Source organism: Ranitomeya imitator, chromosome 6, assembly GCF_032444005.1.
Source record: "Ranitomeya imitator isolate aRanImi1 chromosome 6, aRanImi1.pri, whole genome shotgun sequence".
NCBI classification, from domain to species: domain Eukaryota; kingdom Metazoa; phylum Chordata; class Amphibia; order Anura; family Dendrobatidae; genus Ranitomeya; species Ranitomeya imitator.
Genome location: NC_091287.1, coordinates 38782119 through 38802378, shown reverse-complemented (window position 1 = coordinate 38802378; position 20260 = coordinate 38782119). Strand labels below are relative to the sequence as shown.

At 41.9% G+C, this 20260-nt stretch overlaps 1 protein-coding gene across 2 annotated transcripts in view; it reads left to right on the top strand.

Annotated features, from left to right (window-relative positions):
• Positions 1-18553, top strand: part of ST8SIA6 (ST8 alpha-N-acetyl-neuraminide alpha-2,8-sialyltransferase 6) — an 85642-nt gene extending 67089 nt beyond the window's left edge. The window contains exons 4-8 of one of the 2 annotated variants that reach the window (XM_069729510.1): positions 1545-1631; positions 2179-2323; positions 8564-8676; positions 13651-13743; positions 15686-18553. In XM_069729510.1, coding sequence (XP_069585611.1) covers positions 1545-1631; positions 2179-2323; positions 8564-8676; positions 13651-13743; positions 15686-16154 — 907 coding nt within the window. In that variant the 3' untranslated portion in view covers positions 16155-18553. Of the gene's footprint in view, positions 1-1544; positions 1632-2178; positions 2324-8563; positions 8677-13632; positions 13744-15685 lie in introns of both variants that reach the window. The other variant, XM_069729509.1, reaches the window with a different exon arrangement.
• Positions 18554-20260: the final 1707 nt, after the last annotated feature.

Genomic DNA, 20260 nt, shown 5'->3' with positions numbered 1-20260 from the left:
AGATTTTCTGTGTTCGTCTCAGTGATATCTTGTAGGTAAAGGATATGGATGTTTTTGGTGGTTGATATAGAAATAAGCAGAATAAAAGACTTTAAGGCGAAAGGGCTTTGTGCTTCCGGACATTCTGATGGTCCATGCGCCGCTCCTTTGCTCTGAGCTTTGTGTCCCTTGGTGTTTTTGTGACATAAATAAGATGATCAGAGTTTGATTCAATTTTCTCGGAGATGGGGGAAAAAAAGTGGTTTCTCTATTTTCTCCATGTAGTCAATCTGTGAAAGTTTTTTCACTGATCCGTAGAGTTGAATGGGCCAGTGCCGTCTGATTTTCCCAGGCAAATTGTACATACTGATTGAGGAAGGTCCAAGGAAAGAATCAAGACATGAGCCCCATAAACTAACATGGGTACAAGTGCTATCAGTGAAAACTACAGATAGCACTCGTCCAGTCGTGTGCACAAGATCTTAAGCAAACTCAATTGAATATACAATCATGAAGGTGCCATTGATGTCCAAGGCTTCATTCTCTCGTCCCCGTGCTGTCTCTATCTCTCTGACTTCACATGGTACCATATAGTTTCCTTGATCCCTACTCTCATCAGTTTTAGAAACGGATCAGAGACTCCAGTCTGTGAGATTCACAGCAGGTCCTTTTCTCATCCATTTTATGGATCCAACTTGGACATTAAAATCTATGGAGCGCAGTATAAAACGGATGAAAAATGGAAAGAGTTTGTACTTCAGAGCTTCCATCTGAGTTCCATCCATCTTTTAACTGATCCATTGCTAAGAATCGATGGTTAAAAAAAAGTTCACACAATCTACCTGCTTCACAACTGGATGAGAAAAAAATGGATGACACTTCAAAAAATCATTAATCTGTTTTCGATGGATGTTGGCACTCACATTGTTAGAAGGGACACAGAAAATCCAGTGAACAAAAAACTTGGATCGCTGAATAGTGGAAAAACATTGCTCGATCAAATTAATCCAGATTTTTGTCTCCCCATGCGGATGGGAGGGTCAGAATTTGGCACGAGCAGCATAAATCGACGCCAGGTGTAACAGTCCAGGCTGGTTTAGGTGGAGAAATAGTGGAGAGCAATTTCTTTGCCCATCATGAGTCCTTTGATACCTCTGGATGGATGTGTAGACAGTAAGACTTACCTAAGCGTTGTGTCCAAGTTCATCCCTTCATGGCAGCTGTTTGCCCAATGGGTCAGAAAGTCATGGATTAGTTCCAGGAACCTGACAGAGTTTTTCTTGTTTCTGTGGTTGTCCCAGTGCCCAGATATAAACCGTACAGAGCAACTTTGGAATGAGGAAGAATGGGCTGTTCAGATCTTGTCAATACTTCTATTTAATTTGTGGTAAGACCTCAGGAGCTCCTACAAGCTCCTAGATGGGTTTATGGGTGTCACTAATAAAGGAGCCATTCAGTGAAATATATATGTATATGATTAAATCCTTTTAAAGAAAAGAAAAATATCTACGGGAATACAAGGGTAAATATTGTGAAATAATGCCGTCTGATCTCTGTTCCTACAGATACTCAGAAGACTGCTACATCCAGGCAGTAAATGAAGTCCAGAACTGTACCTGGCAGAAGAAGCCACAGGAATATAGTAGATTCAGGTAAGTGACAGATCTGTGCTCAGAACATGAAATTGGTCATCAAGTCGTAAATCAGAATTGGTTACAATGCTATATTAGAGCTGCTGTCAACTTTTTGCCAAACATACGCCATGTTCCAAAACATCTTACAAATTATTATACACCCACTGGAAATATTGGAGTACTACAAGTCCTAACATAACCTAGAAATAAATAAGTACACAATGGAAAAACACCTTGGGGCTGGTGATGGGGTGTGCAGGAAGACCTCAGGAGTCCCTTGCCGAGAATTTCTTGAATGATGATGATGATGAAGCTGCGGTATGTGTGGCCATCTGTCTTTGACACACCACTGCTGATGTGATTATGTGCAGTAAGGGAGGACACTGTATATAAGGTGGTGAAATGAGGTACTGGAGTGAAGGTCAGACACTACTGATGATCGTATGGAGGAGTCCGGTGAAAAGTAATTTGCCTATGAAATTAATATTGCAGTTGAATAATTAGTACTTACGCCCACTCGTAATTCTAGCTCTACCTTCCTTGTTAATTTGACTTTTTTTTGCAGATTTTATTTATCGTCTTGCTGCAATGCCGTCAACAACTTCATAGTGTCGCAGAACAATACCTCGCTAGGAAGTAACATCACATATGAAGTGGAAAGTAAAAAGAACATTTTAATTGCAGAAGACATTCACCGAATGCTGCCGAAGGTCAGAAGCCGAAAATGGGATTAGCTTGTGTGTTAGGATATTAATTATAATGTATCATCAATAATGTAAATGTGATGTCGACTGCTTAGAAGCTGAGAAGTCTGCGAAGATAAGTCTGTTATTCGTAGGCTGTGCTTTCCATGTTTAAGGAGTTCTCTTCTGGTAGGGCCTCATTCAGACGTCAGTGCTTCACGGATAGAGCTCATACTTATTATAGTATATGGAGCTGTTCACATTACATGAATTTTTGAGGACTGAGTGATCCAAACATCATCACAGGGACTTTACCAATATTCATCTGAGTTTTGGATCAAACTCACTAACTCAAGTCTGTGAGTCTGCAAAATAATTGGAAACCACTTGGATGCAATCCATGTGCCGTATCATTTTCCAGTTTGCTTGATAGGGGATAGTTTGAAAAAAAAATATTGTATGCAAAAAACAATGGTTAAAACTGAGACAAACCAAGATGAGCTCTGATCCAAAACACTGATGAAAATTTGTTCCAAAAACACTAATGAATTCTGATCCAAAAACACTGATGAGCTCTGATCCAAAAACACTGATGAACTCTGATCCAAAAATACTGATGAGCTCTGATCCAAAAACACTGATGAACTCGGATCCAAAAACACTGATGAGCTCTCATCGAAAATCACTGGTGAACTCTGATCCAAAAATACTGATGAACTCTGATCCCAAAACACTGATGAACTCTGATCCTGAAACACTGAGCTCTGATCCAAAAACACTGATGAACTCGGATCCAAAAATACTTATGAACTCGGATCCAAAAACACTGATGAACTCTGATCCAAAAACACTGATGAAATCTGATCCAAAAACACTGATGAACTCTGATCCAAAAACACTGATGAACTCTGATCCAAAAACACTGATGAACTCTGATCCAAAAACACTGATGAACTCTGATCCGAAAACACTGATGAGCTCTGATCCAAAAATACTGATGAGCTCTGATCCAAAAACACTGATGAACTCTGATCCAAAAACATTGATGAACTCTGATCCAAAAACACTGATGAACTCTGATCCAAAAACACAGATGAGCTCTGATCCAAAAACACTGATGAGCTCTGATCCAAAAATACTGATGAGTTCTTATCCAAAAACACTGATGAAATCTGATCCAAAAAGACTGATGAAAATCTGATCCTAAGACACTGATGAAAATGTGTTCCAAAAACACGGATGAAATCTGATCTAAAAACACTGAATATATCTAATAAAAAAAACTGAAGAAAATTTGATCCAAAAACACTGATGAAAATCTGATAGAAAAACACTGAGGAAATTCAGTCCATTTTTGCATAGTAAAAAAATCACTGAGGTCTGAATGAGACATTTGTTAAAAAAAAGTCTGTAGTTACGTATATATGTTCATGATGATCAGTGATGGTTAATGCTGATTGCAGTGCTGACTAAAGAAAAGAGCTGAGGCCGAGACCAGTACTCTTGTCTTTACAGCGCATGTTCTGGAGCAGGGATGTCAGGGGCTATTAGTGATGTCTGACTCTCGGTGACAAGTCAAATATTCCTCACGGGCTGGACTACAGCCCGGGCAGGGTGACTATTCGTAGGAATAGCCCTCATAGAAAACCACCAATCAGCATACTGCATGTGCCAAATTATCTTTTCTTAACGTTAATATGACAGCACATCTTCTATGCTGTAAAACGCAGGAGTAACCTGGTGGCTCATGTTAAAGTATCAATCTGAAGTCCAGGTCTTAGGATAATGGCTGAAACTTCGGTCATGGTGAAGTGTTACTCCTGTTTTTTCTCTTTGTCAAAATTGAAGTAACGGTCATTAACTCACCAGTAAATGAGACACAATAGAATATACTAAACCTTAAACAGGTTGTCCAATAAGCAACATTCATAGGGGTTGCCAACCCCTGATTACATTTTTAGTAAGCGCTACTGTTTGTGGAATTCTAACAGTGTCTAATTTGCACACTGTTAGGATTTGTCTCCGCATGCCAGTTCCAGCGATCATCACTTGACCCCATGCATGCAGTTTGCATATTTGTGGTCACGTGCCGACTAGACTCTCAACCGCATCTTGCAATGTTGTATTGAGTGACACAATTGAGAGTCTAGTTGGCATGTGACCACCAATAGACAAATTTCTGCTGTAACCAAGGAGTGGAGCAGAATCCTAACAGTGTGCACATTACATGCTTGCTGAAGATTTCCCTACGTGTGGACAACCCCTTCAACTACCTATCAACAGAATAAATGATAAAACTCTAATTTCTAAGATCCCCCTATTGATTCAAAGTCTATTTTGGGAATGAAAAAGGTTGTGAGCATGTCTGACCACCAATCGTTTAGATAGTGAATGAAGAGTGAAGAGGTGGGTGACACGTGCAGGACCCCAATCTTATCACCAGTCAAAGGTCTCAGCAGTCAGACCCCCAAGCATCATACATTTGTCACCTGTCCCGTGGATAAGTGATAGGTTATTTATGAGACAACCTCTTTAAAAGCAAAGCGGGAACCAATATAAAAAAAAAACAGATTCCAGGAACAACTATGATGGAGAAAGAGCAGGTAGATAAACTTGCTCTACATGTGCCAAACTGAGGATACGAGAGCCGGGGGCCCATTACGTCACGCTGTTGCCCACATTTTGTGGTCTGCCCTTGGCATTGTTTATCGAATCTGTACACTTATTTCCTGCCTAATTCCAGTAGAAAGACATTAAATTAATGTGGTATGACTATAAATTAGTAGGCACTCTTTCACCATTTCGCTGATAGTAATATTAATTGGGCGGAACGGACGATGTTGGCACCGTGCCTCTCACCACTTTCCCTGTGTAAAACGAGCACACCGTGTTGGATGTAATCCCCTTTAGTATCTTACTTTCAGCACTTTCAACCTACGGTTTTTCCCACCATAGCCCTTCACAACTCCAGAGAACATGAAGCCCACCCATATATCAGAACCTCCTCTCAGCGATCATCATTTTAATGCACCGCACTAGCTGTATCGATGTGAATTTTGTAGTTGAGATACGTAGGCTGCTGGTTCCTGACACAGGTATTTTGTGGGATTTTTGGTTGTCTATACCTCTAGTGCATACTTGCCAACTTTGAGCAATGTCCTAATGGTAGAACAGTGATCATGGCACGCCTATTCACTTCTTTCTGCCAACTCTGAATGTGTGTTTGGACCCTTGGGTTCATCATCAGACCGAGTATCCAGGAGGTTTCCAACTTTTGCTAACTCTTCCTGGAGTCCTGGAGGTCTTTTTTTTTTCGGCGAACCTCTCCGTGCACACGAGGGAGAGTTAAAAAGTATAGTCTACTAGTAGACTGGACTCTTAGTGGACTGCATTGTAGTGTGATTAACCAGTTTACAAGCCACACAGCAGCTGACTTTTCTGGTGACCCTAGACCAGGAATACTGTTATAAACATCTACCACCAGAAACATCTCCTCAACCTTAGCTCATCTCTCCTCTTCGTTGATTGACTACTCTTCCTTTACCGGAGACAGAGTGTCACTGACAAGACACCGAAGAGATTGCGCAGATTTCACCTCTTCCACCAATTTGTAAGGGAGAAAACTGGAGGGCTCACACAGATCCCACTGCTGCCACCAATTTGTCAGGGAGACGCAACTCCGCTTCCTACAATCATCAGGACAATTACGCAATTGACTGACGAGTGATGGATGAGCCGCAGCCGGTTATTGGGGAACGCACAGTGAGCGCATGGTATGTACACCTCCGATTCCAAGACATAGAATGTATATATATATATATATATATATTAGGGTGCCAAGGAAAAATGAACTTTGCAAATTGGTAAGTCTTACCCCTCAAATTTGTTCCTTTTGGCTCAAGGATTCACCATGTAAAAAATGTTGACATTAAATTTAGATTTACCACTTGCTCAAGGCATGTGAATTATTCCATGTTTCTCATTTTCCGCAATATTGTACACACAATAACCACTCAGATTGTCATCATATCTTTAACTGGATATACTATTTATAATTCAAAAAACATAGAATGGCAATAAGCGTTCCATTACAGGAAAATATGCATTACACAATTATGTACATTGTACGTGTATCAGTACTTAGTAGCAGTCAGTTCAGTTTTATATATAAAATCAATTTGATCGGTAAACGACATAACATACCGTACATAACACGGGAAATGCATGACGATAAATACTAAACAAACATTTAAAACTGCAATATGATGTGCCATTGAGCAACCAGTAAATGATAACTAATCTTAAAAAAAGAAAATTATAAAATATCTATGACCAAAAAGGAACAAAATTAGGAGGTAAGACCTTCAAAAACTTGCTACTTAATTTTTACCATGCATTTCCTTGGCACCCTAATATATATCCAGGTACGGTCACTGCCAACTCCACAATAACAAAAGGAACTACTAGCTGCCATCGCTAATCATTAATACAGGCCAACTGGACACCTGTTACAGGTAGCATATGGCTTCAGGGGTGCGGTTTCTGGAGGAAGAGGAATGAAGATATTGCATGTTCTATATTTAGTCCGGAAAGGTAGGCAGTGTTTATAAAAAATAGACAAAGATGTTACAATATAGGAATAAAACAATACGGTAAATTAAAGCACATGGCATAAAAGGTATAACAAAAGAAAAAAGTTCTAAACCTGTGTTACAGAAATGACTCGGAGCTTAGCAGTGGGAGGTACTACTTGCGAAAATGGACAGAACTACAGCAAGCTACACCATCCAGGACTGACAAACTCTGATTTTTATTAGCTGAAGGTTACGCCCACATACCTCCCACTTGACGAGCTCATATGGGGGCTGGTCGCGGGATGTGCTAGGTCTTTTAGAAGTTTTTGAGATCCCCAACTTTGAGGATATTTTCACCCCTAGAGGTTCCAGGTGGGAGATATCGTGGTCATGTTTCGTATCACAATTTCTATGGCGCTGAAATACGGCATGGAAAGCATCATCCATCTGACCGATATTAAGTTGGAGGTCTTCGGCCGACCTTTTGGTGATGTGAGTGAATGTGTTAAGCTGCGGCGCTACAACAACAAAAATATATCTGTCTTAAATATTGGATCTTTGTAAACCCCAATATTCCTCACTGACCACAGGCTCCGGAACGTCTGAGATAACTCCTTTGAACAGAGCAATCTAATTCCTTTGAAAATAGGAAGCCCCTGTCCTTCTCTGCTTCTGAGTACACGTATCCTAGGCTTTTTGACGGGTTCTCTTCAATTCTCCCTGTGGTAATTACCTGTTCATGGCAGGAGATCCTACTTCAATGGAAGTTGAAGTGTCAGCTCTTTCTCACATCCCTGGTTATAATTAGTCCTATATGTTCAATGTCGGGGTGATATGTCCCCTCTCCGGAGATGTCTTTATGGATTTTACATTTTTTCACTAGGACACAGAGATGGACAGATAACAAGAATCTGGGAAGGTGCGCAGAACTGTTTCCCCAGGTCTAGGATGCACCAAGCGATTGTGCTTGGTTTTAGCAGTAATTTTGCGTTGACACACTTCCTTTAATATTGAACATTTCTGATTGGATTCCTGTCTTTTTTCCACCTACACTGATTGATTTTAAGACAAATTGTTATGTTGTAGATGGTTTATGGTGCCTGAGATATTTAAAAAAGGGACGTGGTAGGAGACATTTTCTGTTGTTTTGTTATCAGTTTGTTTTTTTCAACTTTGGAAAAACTGTACAGAAAGACAAAACTAATACTGTCCAACATATTGCATTATATGTTGTTCCATACTGATCCAGCTGATCAAAATTATGGACAAAATCATTCAAATTGCTTCAAAATGATAAAAAACAAAAGTATCCACAATGCATCCCTTTAGATGTCTGCTTTCTGGTTCAGTCCTCAACATACCCGAAATGAGTAGTAATGTCCACTCAGCCAAGCAGTGGTTGAGGCGGCTCATTGTGGTGGCCAGCGATGGTCATTTCTGGTGTATCGAGGATGTGACCAAGAATCAGAGGCCATTGGGGACCACTTAAGCCCTGGTGGAATCGCTTGTGTGAGTATAATTTATGACTATTTTTTAGCTGTCTGAGCCTTTTTAAGCATATTTTTAATTGGCTTGCATATCTCTGTAATGGTATAAAAGCATTCCTCCGTGCCACTAACTACTTGGTTTATTAGGCTGTAGATGAAGGTATCAGAAAAGACATGTTAATGACACGTGATGCTTTGTATTTCAGTCACAACCCTTTGCAGGAATTCCCTTCAAGCAATGTGCTGTAGTTGGAAATGGCGGAATATTAACTAATAGCAGCTGCGGTGCTGAAATCGATCAGTCAGATTTTGTCTTTCGGTAAGAAATTGTCATTGATCATATATCCGTTTATTTCAATACAGAATGAAAATGAATGTATAAAACCTGAAAATTTATCAACGATATTTCCATTCTTAGTATTTAAAGAATATACACAGGACATGCCATAAATACCTGAGATGTGCAAGCCCCTCCCCTGCGGAGCCTCACCTATCAGGTTAATAGTTTACCGCTGCCCCCCATTGTCTAATTTCCAAATGCATTATTCTCTATAAACTTTAATGGAGCAGTTTCCACATTTTACAAGACTATTGGAAGTTCTCAAAATATTGCCCCTTCTTTTACATCACTTCCTCCTCTGCAGCTATTGGCTGACACTACGCCCCAAACACTTCCTGCATTACTGCCCACTTGTGTATATATCTGTACATGTATTTCTTTTATTTCTTTTCTTTGTCTTTCATTTTTAATTGTTTTTCATTGTAACTTTTACCCCAAATAATTTTTTTTAAAATAAATACAGGTTTCCATATCAAGTATTACTTTAAGGGCCTCTAGTATATAGAGAACCTTGGAAACTTCCATTTGAGGGTCTAGAGTGAAAGAATGTGATTTGACCCTTTTTAACCTTCATTTTATTAGCTCTACAAATTTGCCCAGTTTCATTTTAAAAATACACAAAAAAATTGTCTTAAAAAAAGTCACATATAAATGATTTGAGGACTTTCTGTTCTCTCCGTAAATCTGATTTAAGGGTAAGAACTCATCACTGTTCATAGCAGTTGGGCAAATGTTAACTAAAAAAAGGAGACGTAGGATCCTTTATTAGGAGTAATAAATGAGGGCAGTAAAAGTAGCAGCTCGGTTGTTTTTTCTGGAGCTGCTGTGTAAGCATCCGTATTTACGATCCATATTAATTTTTCTAATGTCCTCTTCTGGATGTGGTGCTCATCTGCAGACCACGATTTGGCGACATAAAATAATCTGATTAATTTCCGATGGCGGCTATTCCTCTTGTTGTAAATCTTTCCGTATTAATGATCTGTGAGATTGAAAACACTGAAGATGTAGAGAACATTAATTCATTGTCCTTAGCTTTGTTCTTGAAGAACTAACATGTTTACGATTCATCTCCGTTACGGGAGCGATTTATGATATATTAACTAGAGATGAGCCTCGCTCATCCCATGAGATGTGAAAATCCCCCCTTTAAATCATGGCGGTGAGAGATCGCGGGCACGCCGCTAATGTAGACTGTGGGGACAAGGGATAAATACACAACACGTTAATTAGAGTTATCTCTGCTTCTGGAATCTGCTTGGAAACCTTGTTATGTGACTTTGAAATTATAGTAAGTACAAAAGAATGGGGGTTGTGGATTTACTGGTTTGTACGGCGGCTAAATAGTCACTTTCTGATAACTTGGTCTCAGAGGATAGTGAATATGACAAATAGAAAATTTGAAAATAGCTTTATTTAAAAATTATTTTTTGTTACCACTAGGTGTCTGTAATAAGCCCCTGTCTGCAGAGACACCTGGACAAATTGCAGGAAATGGGGCAGGACTTTGTCTACAGGAAATGGGGCAGGGCTTTGTCTACAGGAAATGGGGCAGGGCTTTGTCTTCAGGAAATGGGGCAGGACTTTGTCTACAGGAAATGGGGCAGGACTTTGACTGTCTACAGGAAATGTGGTGGGACTTTGTCTACAGGAAATGGGGCAGGACTTTGTCTGTCTATAGGAAATGGGGCAGGACTTTGTCTACAGGAAATGGGGCAGGACTTTGTCTACAGGAAATGGGGCAGGACTTTGTCTGTCTACTGGAAATGGGGCAGGACTTTGTCTACAGGAAATGGGGAAGGACTTTGACTGTCTACAGGAAATGGGGCAGGACTTTGTCTACAGGAAATGGGGCAGGACTTTGTCTACAGGAAATGGGGCAGGACTTCGTCTGTCTATAGGAAATGGGGCAGGACTTTGTCTACAGGAAATGGGGCAGGACTTTGTCTACAGGAAATGGGGCAGGACTTTGACTGTCTACAGGAAATGTGGTGGGACTTTGTCTACAGGAAATAAGGCAGGACTTTGACTGTCTACAGGAAATGTGGTGGGACTTTGTCTACAGGAAATGGGGCAGGACTTTGTCTGTCTATAGGAAATGGGGCAGGACTTTGTCTACAGGAAATGGGGCAGGACTTTGTCTACAGGAAATGGGGCAGGACTTTGTCTGTCTACTGGAAATGGGGCAGGACTTTGTCTACAGGAAATGGGGAAGGACTTTGACTGTCTACAGGAAATGGGGCAGGACTTTGTCTACAGGAAATGGGGCAGGACTTTGTCTGTCTACAGGAAATGGGGCAGGACTTTGTCTACAGGAAATGGGGCAGGACTTTGTCTACAGGAAATGGGGCAGGACTTTGTCTACAGGAAATGGGGCAGGACGCTGTCTGTCTACAGGAAATGGGGCAGGACTTTGACTGTCTACAGGAAATGGGGCAGGACTTTGTCTGTCTACAGGAAATGGGGCAGGACTTTGTCTGTCTACAGGAAATGAGGCAGGACTTTGTCTACAAGAAATGGGGCAGGGCTTTGTCTACAGGAAATGGCGCAGGTCTTTGTCTGTCTAGGAAATAGGGCAGGACTTTGTCTACAGGAAATGGGGCAGGACTTTGTCTACAGGAAATGGGGCAGGACGCTGTCTGTCTACAGGAAATGGGGCAGGACTTTGTCTACAGGAAATGGGGCAGGACTTCGTCTGTCTACAGGAAATGGGGAAGGACTTTGTCTACAAGAAATGGGGCAGGACTTTGTCTACAGGAAATGGGGCAGGACTTTGACTGTCTACAGGAAATGGGGAAGGACTTTGACTGTCTACAGGAAATGTGGTGGGACTTTGTCTACAGGAAAGGTGGCAGGACTTTGTCTGTCTATAGGAAATGGGGCAGGACTTTGTCTACAGGAAATGGGGCAGGACTTTGTCTACAGGAAATGGGGCAGGACTTTGTCTGTCTACTGGAAATGGGGCAGGACTTTGTCTACAGGAAATGGGGAAGGACTTTGACTGTCTACAGGAAATGGGGCAGGACTTTGTCTACAGGAAATGTGGTGGGACTTTGTCTACAGGAAATGGGGCAGGACTTTGTCTGTCTATAGGAAATGGGGCAGGACTTTGTCTACAGGAAATGGGGCAGGACTTTGTCTACAGGAAATGGGGCAGGACTTTGACTGTCTACAGGAAATGTGGTGGGACTTTGTCTACAGGAAATAAGGCAGGACTTTGACTGTCTACAGGAAATGTGGTGGGACTTTGTCTACAGGAAATGGGGCAGGACTTTGTCTGTCTATAGGAAATGGGGCAGGACTTTGTCTACAGGAAATGGGGCAGGACTTTGTCTACAGGAAATGGGGCAGGACTTTGTCTGTCTACTGGAAATGGGGCAGGACTTTGTCTACAGGAAATGGGGAAGGACTTTGACTGTCTACAGGAAATGGGGCAGGACTTTGTCTACAGGAAATGGGGCAGGACTTTGTCTGTCTACAGGAAATGGGGCAGGACTTTGTCTACAGGAAATGGGGCAGGACTTTGTCTACAGGAAATGGGGCAGGACTTTGTCTACAGGAAATGGGGCAGGACGCTGTCTGTCTACAGGAAATGGGGCAGGACTTTGACTGTCTACAGGAAATGGGGCAGGACTTTGTCTGTCTACAGGAAATGGGGCAGGACTTTGTCTGTCTACAGGAAATGAGGCAGGACTTTGTCTACAAGAAATGGGGCAGGGCTTTGTCTACAGGAAATGGCGCAGGTCTTTGTCTGTCTAGGAAATAGGGCAGGACTTTGTCTACAGGAAATGGGGCAGGACTTTGTCTACAGGAAATGGGGCAGGACGCTGTCTGTCTACAGGAAATGGGGCAGGACTTTGTCTACAGGAAATGGGGCAGGACTTCGTCTGTCTACAGGAAATGGGGAAGGACTTTGTCTACAAGAAATGGGGCAGGACTTTGTCTACAGGAAATGGGGCAGGACTTTGACTGTCTACAGGAAATGGGGAAGGACTTTGTCTGCAGGAAATGGGGCAGGACTTTGTCTACAGGAAAGGTGGCAGGACTTTTTCTGTCTACAGGAAATGGGGAAGGACTTTGTCTAAAGGAAATGGGGCAGGACTTTGTCTGTCTACAGGAAATGGGGCAGGACTTTGTCTACAGGAAATGAGGCAGACATTATTCTACAGGAAATAGGAGGGGGTTTGTGTCTCTCTTCAGAAAGGAGGGGCAGGTCTTTGTCTCACTATAGGAAGTGATGGTGGGTCTTTTTCTCACTATAAGAAGTGATAGTGGTTCTTTGTCTTCAGGAAGTGGGGGTGGGACATTGTCTACAGGAAGTAGGGGCAGGTTTTTGTCTGCAAGAAATGGAGGTTGATCTTTGTCCCTCTTCAAGAGTAATTACTTTGCATTATTATTTGGCCACCACAATACGAACGTAAGGTTCTTTACAGGTACAGTAGTGAGACTTCGGAATGCATTAACAGAAGAGGTTGCCATGGGCGACACAATTCTAGATTGTTAGAAGAATTAAGATAAAGGAGTACAAGACAGAAACATTGGCTTGGTCCCTGAATGAAACAGTATACCTGTTAAATGTTATTTATGCATTGTGTGATGATTTTGATTGTGATCTTTTTATGCTTTTATTGGGACAGTGTATGTTGTGTAGTATTGTTTGAACATCTAGTCTTGTATTGTCTAAAATCTTTTAATTTGTGTACTTTATTGTAACAATTTCTTAATTTCTTACTTCCTTCTTTCAAATTTTCAGTGTAATTTATTTTAGCAAATTCTCACTTCCTTTTCTTTATTTAATTTATTATAGCAAATTCTCTTTTTTGTCTCTTTTCTTCCTTTCTTCCTCTCTTCTTCTCTTCCTCCCTTCTTCTCTTTCTCCTCCTCTTCCATCTTCAATTCCTTTTTCTCATTCTTTCTTTTTCCATTGATTTATAGCTGTCCTCTGTTTTATAGATGTAACCTCCCGCCTATCTGGGGAAATTCTGTTGTTGATGTTGGAAATAAGACAGACCTGGTCACAGTCAACCCAAGTATCATTGCTCTGAAGTAAGTGTTGGGATCTTATTTATTACTTTTCCCTTTCTGTTATTTTTCTCAAGATAGCTGTGAATGGGGGGATGGAATCTGTACGAGCTTTTGTTACTACCGACATTACGGCTGTCCAAAAGAAAAATTCAGTTCACCAGAAAAAGCTGGTCTTCCCAAAAACTACCTAACTGCCTATTTCTTGAACCACTCCTACTTACCTTGTCCTACCCCTGCCTACATTGTCCCACCCCTGCCTACATTGTTCCACCCTTGCCTACAATTTTACACCCCACCCTACATTGCCCCACCCACTTCCTACATTGTCCCACCCCCTGCCTACATTGTCCCACCCCTGCCTACATTGTCCCACCCTTGCCTACATTGTCCCACCCCCTGCCTACATTGTCCCGCCCCTGCCTACATTGCCCCACCCCCTGCCTACATTGTTCCACCCCTGCCTACATTTTCGTACCCCTGCCTACATTGTCCCACCTATGCCTAAATTGCCCCACCCCCTCCCTACATTTTCCACCCCTGCCTACATTTTTTCACCCCGGCCTACATTGTCCCACCCACTTTCTACATTGTCCTAACCCTGCCTATATTGTCCCACTCCTGCCTACATTTTTCCACCCCCTGCCTACCTTGTCCCACCCCTGCCTACATTTTCCTATCCCTGCCTACATTGCCCCACCCCCTGCCTACATTGTTCCACCCCTGCCTACATTATTCTAAACCTGCCTACATTGTCCCACCCATGCCTACATTGTCCCACCTCCTGTCTACATTGTCCCACCCCTGCCTACATTTTCCTACCCCTGCCTACATTGTCCCACCCCTGCCTACATTTTCCTACCCCTGCCTATATTGTCCCACCCCCTGCCTACATTGGCCCACTCCTGTCTACATTTTCCTATCCCTGCCTACATTGTCCCACCCATAGAACCAAAGTTGATGAACAATACACAGCGTGTTTATAGACTAACCACCTGTGCCTGTGCAGGGACTACTAGCAAGAAAAATCCCATGCAATTACATTGGATATATCCTATAGATAAGCATTGCACAAAACGAGGGGATCATAATCAAAAGATTAAACTTTATTAAATACAAAGAAAAATATTAAAATACATAAATATAATAGAGGGAAAACAATGGAGGTGACAACTACACCAGGGGCCGCAGATAGGAGGCTAACACATTGCTCAAAATAACAAATACAGAGCCCTCTAGCAATTACCATGGGGTGGTGGCGCCGCAGACCTGAGGTATCTATGCCGCACTATTTGTATTTATTGTCCTATAAGCTAGCTTGGATGTGGGTGCTGGATGCTTTTTACCAGCGTAGTGTTATTTCCTATGTTTTGGATCACTAGCACACCAGTAATTGCTAGAGGGCTCTGTATTTGTTATTTTGAGCAATGTGTTAGCCTCCTATCTGCGGCCCCTGGTGTAGTTGTCACCTCCATTGTTTTCCCTCTATTATATTTATGTATTTTAATATTTTTCTTTGTATTTAATAAAGTTTAATCTTTTGATTATGATCCCCTCGTTTTGTGCAATGCTTATCTATAGGATATATATATTGTCCCACCCATGCCTACATTGCCCCACCCCCTGCCTATATTGTCTAACCTCTGCTTACCTTGCCTTACCCTAGGAATCCGTCAGATCACTATTTTAATTTGAAAGAGGCTTGTGGAGAATTATGCTGGGATCTGATTCATTGTTATGTTGCCATTTCCTATCAAGGAGACCCATTATCTCTATGATTTGGATTATTATAAAAGTTCTCCTATACCAGTTCTACCTAGTCTTAAGAGTTTCCAGATTATCCAGCTATTCAAATAAGCGCCACACTAGTGACATTTTGGGATATCAAATGTCAGGTTAGAGTATTTCTAATATTAAACACATTTTGTTCATGCATTTTTGCTCTAAATGTTTATTTTTTTTGCAGATATGGAAAACTAAATGAAATGAAAGCAGCCTTCCTGAGAAACCTGACAAGTTATGGCCACTCATTCCTCCTATTACCTGCGTTTTCATACAGCAGTAACACGGCCATCTCTTTTGAGGTTCATCATTTATTGCAGAAATACCAAGCCAAGCAGAGAGCTATTTTTTTCCATCCCAATTATCTTAAAAGCCTGGCTCAGTTTTGGAGGGGGAGGGGTGTAAGGGCCTATCGGCTCTCTACTGGATTCATGATAACCAGTGCCGCCATAGAGCTCTGTGAGGACGTCAAACTCTATGGATTCTGGCCTTTCTCCAAGAACCTGAACGGAAAACCAATTAGCCATCACTACTATGACAACCAGCTGCCAAAACCTGGTTTTCATGCAATGCCCAAAGAATTTTACCAAGTCCTGCAACTCCATTACAAAGGGGTCCTCAAATTACAGATAGGAGCCTGCCAGAAGAGGTGAGGAACGTGCACGTATCACTCTGATTGGACACACCATTAAGATCCTGAAATTCGGATTTTCAGATGACGCGAGAAAGATACTTTAATGAAGTCATAAAAGGATGCCCACAATGACCGGCATGTGGGTTCTGCGCCACATCACCAAAGCGGGCTGCTGCTTTTCTTACCGCATGCAGAGGACAAAACAAAAAGTTTGATTTACATATCATGTATCACTGTATCAGGAGTATTGGTGTTCCTGAATGATAGGCTCATGCCAACTTAGCAATCAGCAATGTGCCATTTTTATTGATAATTTCCATGCAGTGCCATCAATGGGCAAATAAATCATTACTGTCACAGTGTCTGGGGACGATGGGCGCTTACCTGATCCCTGAAACTAGAAGGCGCTCTAGTCTATTCCTGTACCCCTGATGGTGGAGATGCCAGGGTTTCGTTCCTTGCTATGCTCCTATCTTAGCACTTATCTGTTCCCTCCCCCACCCAGGGAGGTGTGAGGCCAAAATGTAAAGGATTATACTAACCAGACAGACAGGGATAAGAGAAAACCACAATCATACAAATACACTGACAAAACGGAGTGGAACACAGGGGAGGGATAGGTAGGAGAAACCAAATAGGTGAGGATAAGGATAAGCACTTAAACCAACTCCACGCACAACTCTCTAAATTCCTACTCCAAACGCGAACTATTCCTCCAACACCAAACCACGGAGAGTGAACTAACACTGGCAAGGTCAGAAACAGGGAGGAGGGTTCTTATCCCTGACGGAAGTAATGAACTCAGATCATTTGATACCACCCAAGACAGAGAACGCCAGGAGTCCAACAGCATCTTTTGACTCTTTGAATCTTTTGAGTTATTTAAGGAAAAAAAAAACCTTAATTATTTTCAACGGCACATACTTATTCCCTATTCTTTGGTTACATGCTGGCATCTGTGCTAAAACTTCAGCATCGTGCAACCCCACATACCTTCTAAGAACCATTCTCTTGTTATAATGTCTTCAATGCCCACCAAGATTCAAGCACCTAGGCAGACACTGGATCCCATTGGCCTCATATCTAGTTAAGCCCTTCCCCTTGCACTAACAGTCCCACCCCCGCGGTATATATAGATGGACTTAATAGCAGAGGCGATTGTTAGGGCATGTGCACCAACAAGTCACCCTGTGTTGTTAGGTTATTTTGGATGTGCGGGTACGTTAGCGTTAAAGGTTAGCAAATTTAAAAAAAAAAATGTTTTTGTCCAAAGAATCCAAGAAATTAGATTTGGACCAAATAAATTCATCATGAATTGAAAGTGCCCTGAAAGGACTCTACAGATTCCAAAGCATAATAAACAGAGAGGTGGAAAAGGTTTGAAACAAAAAACATTATACTCGCCTGTCCTGCCACCGAAACTCCCTACATGGTTCTCTGCACCATGCTTTAAATCTTCCGTCATCCGGTGCTGACTAAGCCGCAGGTGGGGAGTTGCCCTTAAAATAATCTAGCCAATTGTTGGCCAGATGGCTGCCATTTTGCTGGATATATGCAAATCAGATCCCGTAAAAATGAGGATCCTGGTGAAGCCAAATTTCATGTGAAAAATTTGTGCCAAATTGATTTGTCTTATTTAAGGTACACTCTTTTAACCAGATGTGAACGACAACCTAGCTACACCTCGAAGAAGACCCCAGTGCAGAGAGGAGGCAATGTAGAAAGTAGGGCACCTCCCAAAATAGTCCAAATGTAATCCCTATGTCCTCATGTAATCAGAACGCCCCCACAACAGGGTCCTGGTAGTGTAAGAGATAAGCCTACTCTTCCAAGAGTCTGGGAGCCTCCCGGCCGCTCCTCGAGGGTGGGCTACATCTGACTACCCAGCAAAACCGTGCACAATAGATACATCCATAGAGAGAACTGGCTTGCGCTTCCCCACCATTGATAAAGGCGCGTAATAGAGCCCCGTTTTGTTAGTGATGAGACCTGCATCTTTTAAACATGTGGGTGGTTCATAAATGTACAGAGGACCACCCGTTTAAGGATACGGAAAGGATCTTATTGTGATTGAGGAGATGGCATTCTGCTTTTACACCGATCCTCATTTCTAACCTATGATGAGATATATTTATTTATTGACGTGCCAAACAAGCTCAGGAACTCGGAGGAGGAATTTTACGAATGAAATTGTTTACATTTTTTATGCCCTTAATGAGACATGAACTGTATTTTTCTTAGCAAATGGACATGTAAATAAAAAAATAAATCAGAATCTAAATTAATAATGGACCTATATGTATATAAATGAATGAGATGACAAGAACTTTTTTATATGCAGTGAACTCCCTAACGTCATGTAAGAGGCTTGTATGTGTTTTGTATATAGAATTGCTTTATTAATATTTCACTGTTCACAATACTGGAAAGTTCTGTATGTGTTTTATGTGTTACTCAGATTGGGTCAAGTCATGGCTGAAAACAAATCCAACCGTAGGCACTTACATATAATATATGGCCATCATATGATCAGTCAGTAAACCTCTGCTCCCAGTGACCAATACTTCACTTGGCAATATGTATACAGCAGTGATGGGGTCTAAGATTGGAGGAGAGTCCATGTTCTCAGAGTGCATGAACACGCCCCCACTGCACTTACAGGCTAATCTATATTGTGGGTGTGTCTATATACTCAGTGCATGAACACGCCTCCACTGCACTTCCTTTCTAATCTGTATTGTGGGTGTGTATATTTACTCAGTGCATGAACACACCCCCACTGCACTTCCAGGCTAATCTGTATTGTTGTTGTTTTCATATACTCTATGCATGAACACGCCCCACTGCACTTCCAGGCTAATCTATATTGTGGATGTGTCTATATATATAGACACATCCATATGTCTATATTTTCAGTGCATGAACACACCCTCACTGCACTTCGAGGTTAATCTATATTGTGGATGTGTTAACATACTCAATGCATGAACACGCCCTAACCGCACTTCCAGGTTAATCTGTATTGTCGGTGTGTCCATTTTCTCAGTGCGTGAACACGCCCCACTGCACTTCCAGACTAATCTGTTTTGTGGGTGTGTCCATATTCTCAGTGCATTTCAAAAACCTGATCTGCACATCCAAACATAGACTGAGTGTGAACAGGTGCTGAACCCAGAGTCGCCAACTCGTATATAGTTAAGTAAATAAGGCAGCACACTGCAGCGCCAAAACATGCAAACTTGAAAACACGAAATTTGAACTGCATTACTGCACTAGAAATATGAAAAATGAGAGCTTTTAGCGCATAAAAATGGCCAATTTTATGTGTACCTGGTAGCCACTTTACGGCATCTCTCTTATACGAGGTCCTACGCTTGACCTACCTCACTGAGAATAAACGTCTCCATCTGAATGGGTACATGTGAAACCTCTTCTTGGACTCAAATTCTCTCTCTCTGTGGAGGGGTATTGGACCTACTATAATTAAAACACCTGAATCTAGGAGGCGGGGAGTGGACGATCAGAAGGCTAGAGAATACATTTCCACAGAGAGAGAGAATTTGAGTCCAAGAAGAGGTTTCACATGTACCCATTCAGATGGAGACGTTTATTCTCAGTGAGGTAGGTCAAGCGTAGGACCTCGTATAAGAGAGATGCCTTATCGTGGCTACGAGGTACACATAAAATTGGCCATTTTTATGCGCTAAAAGCTCTCATTTTTCATATTTCTAGTGCAGTAATGCAGTTCAAATTTCGTGTTTTCAAGTTTGCATGTTTTGGCGCTGCAGTGTGCTGCCCTATTTACATAATCTCAGTGCGTGAACATGCCCCACTGCACTTCCAGGCTAATCTATATTGTGGGTGTGTCTATATACTCCATGCATGAACACGTCCCACTGCACTTCCAGGTTAATCTGTACTGTGGGTGTGTCCATGTTCTCAGTGCATGAACACGCCCCACAGCACTTCTAGGCTAATCTGTATTGTGGGTGTGTCCATATTCTCAGTGCATGGACACACCCCCACTGCACTTCCAGGTTAATCTGTTTTGTGAGTGTGTCTATATTCTCAGTGCATGAACACACCCCCACTGCACTTCTAGGCTAATCTGTTTTGTGGCTGTGT